The sequence below is a fragment of the Ranitomeya variabilis genome, chromosome 2, assembly GCF_051348905.1.
Source record: "Ranitomeya variabilis isolate aRanVar5 chromosome 2, aRanVar5.hap1, whole genome shotgun sequence".
NCBI classification, from domain to species: domain Eukaryota; kingdom Metazoa; phylum Chordata; class Amphibia; order Anura; family Dendrobatidae; genus Ranitomeya; species Ranitomeya variabilis.
Genome location: NC_135233.1, coordinates 662,356,675 through 662,360,449, shown reverse-complemented (window position 1 = coordinate 662,360,449; position 3,775 = coordinate 662,356,675). Strand labels below are relative to the sequence as shown.

General features: G+C 41.1%; 1 protein-coding gene across 1 annotated transcript in view; it reads right to left on the bottom strand.

Annotated features, from left to right (window-relative positions):
• Positions 1-952: 952 nt before the first annotated feature.
• LTV1 (LTV1 ribosome biogenesis factor) overlaps positions 953-3,775 on the bottom strand; it is a 29,889-nt gene continuing 27,066 nt past the window's right edge. Inside the window, exons 9-11 of the mRNA XM_077289225.1 lie at positions 2,057-2,109; positions 1,701-1,901; positions 953-1,547 (exon numbers count right to left, since the gene is read on the bottom strand). Of these exons, the coding sequence (XP_077145340.1) occupies positions 1,434-1,547; positions 1,701-1,901; positions 2,057-2,109 (368 nt within the window). The 3' untranslated portion in view covers positions 953-1,433. The remainder of the gene's footprint in view (positions 1,548-1,700; positions 1,902-2,056; positions 2,110-3,775) is intronic.

Sequence of the window (3,775 nt, the reverse complement as noted above, 5' to 3'; positions counted from 1 at the left end):
AATGAGAAATGTTATATTTGGAAAAAGAAACACTGCATTACACCATGAAAACATCATACCTTTTGTGAAACACAGTGGATGGAACCATGAATTGTGATTTTCAAACAGGACATTCTCAAGGAAAATGTCAGGAAACCCCATCTATGAGCTCAATGTCAAGAGAATGTTGATCATGACGAAAGACAATGATACAAAGCATATAGGTTGTTCTACAAAAGGTTGTGGGATGGACAAGTCAAAAGTCTGACCTTAATCCAGTGCTCCCCAAGTCCGGTCCTCAAGAGCCACCAACAGGTCATGTTTTCAGGATTTCCTTAGTATTGCACAGGTGATAATTGCATCACCTGGACAGGCACGCATTCAATGACCTGTGCAATACTAAGGAAATCCTCAAAAATGACCTGGTGGTGGCTCTTGAGGACCGGAGTTGGGGAACACTGCCTTAATCCTATGGAAATGTTGTGGAAGTAACTGAAGTGAGAATCATTTGAAAAAATAAAATCATGAATATAACCGAGTTTAAACAGTTTTGTAGGAATGGTTGGGCTAAAATTCTTACAAGTCAACATGCAGGACTAATCAATAATTACTGGATATGATTAGATGCAGTTATTGCTGCACCAGAAACTCAAAAAGAAGGTTCACATACTTTTGCCACTCACAGATATGTGATATTGGATCATTTTCCTCTATAAAAATAATAACTGACTCATTTGGTTCTCTTTATCTACTTTTAGGAAATATGAAAATCTAATGTCATTTTAAGTGAAATTTAAGTAAAAACATGGAAAGTTCACAAACTTTCAAGGACCACTGTACATACGGAGCAGTCTCTCTGTTAAAACCCCTAGGCATTTATGAATAATTCGACAACTGGGATGACCATTCACCTTTCCAAAGTGCTGTTTTAAGCACTGTTCACACCAACTTGACAAAAGGAGACACCAAGTGCCAACATCCATGTCATTTTATTCATACATTTTTAGTAGGAATAAAAGAAAAACAGCTCAACAAATGGCTGAAAGAGAAAAGCGTCAGCAGTTTCATGCTATATCTGTTGCTTTTCTATTTGTAAGGATATACATTTGCCAAATTTCACCAAAATATGATATTGAGCTATTAAATAATACTAAGATGTCCAATCAGTCTAGGAGCTGCACAGTGCCATATATTTACAACACAGGCACAATATAGCAATGGCAGCCATAATTGTAGCCTTTTATAAAACAGAGAATGCGCCTATAAATATAAAAATTCTGTTGAGTAAAATGTTATTTGTAATATCAGTTCTGTAAATTTCTGGAATACTTCTGGTGCTGATGTTCTCACTGTAGATAGCTACTCTTGATCTTGTAGTGCGGCACACTACAGATACTTGCACACAGCACTTTAGTCTCCAGAGCTAACGATAATGAGGCACTCTCATCAATGGCTTATGATAACTTGAGTCCTTGAAGGTTGTGTCTCAAATTCAATTGCTCTTTTTCCTGTCTGCTTTTCTCCATTTTAAAGGCCTGTGTATTGGCTTTTTTCTCCATTCTTCGTTCCTGGAGAAAAAAAACAAAAAACACACAAGCTCACATGGGTATTTTATTATCTCAAACACTTCTCCAAGGGCAATTCTATTAGTAGGACAATAGTTAGATTCAAATTTGCTTTGTTCTTGGATATTTTGCAAACACGAGGGGTGAGATGCTCACCTTGCGTTCCTCCTTTATTGCTTGTTTCCTAGCTTTTCGCTCATCAGTGGTTTCATGTTTGCTGCGTGGCTGGGTTGACACCTTTGGCAAATCTCCACCATTAATCATTTCCATCCTCTCTACTTGCTTTGCTGTAAGGCCCCTTTCAGGAAGAACTCCGAGTGGGATGCCAGTTTTAGTAGATACTTTTATAAGCTTAGCCTAGGGGACACATATGCAATTTTCTTTTTCAAATTTCATGTAATGTTGTTATTTAAGCCTAGAAGCATCATTTCAACCTACTAATGTGCACAAAGACAACATATGTGAGATGGCATGTAATGATACGGGAAAACCTTTTAAGAATATAGACTTACCTTTGGTGGATCTTTGATCATTTGTGGATGATTATACAAATTGGAATATGTGCCTGTTAAATAAAGGAAAACACATTTAAAAGGGATATTCTCAAGTTTGGAAATTATACCCTATCTAGCATTCCAAACGCTGGGGGTCTGACTACCGGGACTACCACTGATCCTGAGAACTATGGCTCTGAAGAATGCATGTTAATGGAGCAGTGGTCAATCATGAGCACTGCGGCTCCATTGTCTCCAAACGGGATCACAAGAGGTAGACGAATGCTGCACTACTTAGTCTACAGCATGACAATTAGAATGCGTGGATCAGAGTTTCACATGTTTGACCACCGTTGCCATTTAAATGCCTTGGATCTCATGATGGGTGGTGGGTCCCAGTGGTCGAACCCCCAAGTAAACCACTGAATTCAACAATGTAACATGTCCGGCTGTGTGCTTTTTTTTTTTTTTTTTTTTTTACTTAGACTGAAGCTTTAATCACCTTGTGATTAACATTGCTGTGACTGTGTGTTTGCAAGTCTGACACCGCCCCCTTCTGTGATAAGCAGCTCACTATATATAGTGAATAAATAACAAATATCCAAAACTAATGTACCGTATTTTTCCGACTATAAGACGCACTTTTTTTCCTCCAAATTTGGGAGGAAAGTGTGGGTGCGTCTTATAGTACGGATATAGCATGTGGGAAGGGGGGCAGCAGCGAGTGGGATCGCAATGATATCCCACTTCAGGATGTCCCCGCTGCCGGAATCAGCTGCTGGGGAAACCACATGGCCCCGCTGATTAAGTGCAGTGAATATTCATTAGCGGCTCCCCGCCCAGCTGAGCGGTGAGCGGGGAGCAGCAAATGAATGCTGCACTTAAGCAGCGACACAGTTTCCCCAGCACTGATTCTGGGGAGAATATGTGTGTCCGGGGGAGGAGGAGGCAGCAGCAGGGGCCAGGAGATCGCTGCATACCTGCCTGTGCTGGACGCTGAGCTGTCTGTGGTGCACAAGGAGGACCTGTGTGATGTCAGAAGTGGGCGGGCTGGAGCATCACTGGCAGCTCAGAGCCCTCCCTCTTCTGACATCATCATAGGTCCTTCAGACTCCCACCTAGAATCTGCAGCTTCCTCTCATGTCCTGCGCGTGCGCTGTGGAAAGGCAACAAGAGAGAGGGCTCTGTGTGTGCAGCCATGGGATGCTCCAGCTTTTACCTCACCACAGGCTGGCTCCCACAATTAAGAGGTTAGTCTTTACAAAACACAATAAAGCACTTTGCCACTCCTTTGGTGAACTATAACTCCCAGCATGTCATAGGATCTGCAGGACATGCTGGGAGTTATAGTTCTCCCATGGGATTTTAAAGCAGCACTCCAGTGTTATTTTGCAGTGCTGGAGTGGTGCTTTCACTATAAGCCCTGTGCCCCCATTCTTATACTCACCCTCCAGCATCTTCATATAGTACTTTACAGACACCACACTGGTCCCGCAGCTTCCAACATAATAACGTACTATTATATATAATAACACCACATATAATAGTATGTTATTTATGTTATTAAATATTTTACCACATTTTTTTTGCTTCATATATTTTTTTCCCTATTTTCCACCTCTAAAACCTGGGTGCGCCTTATAGTCCGGTGCGTCCTATAGTCCGAAAAATACGGTATATACACCTCAATAACAACTATATCAAAACACATTCTCCATCAGATAGGGAGAAAAAAAC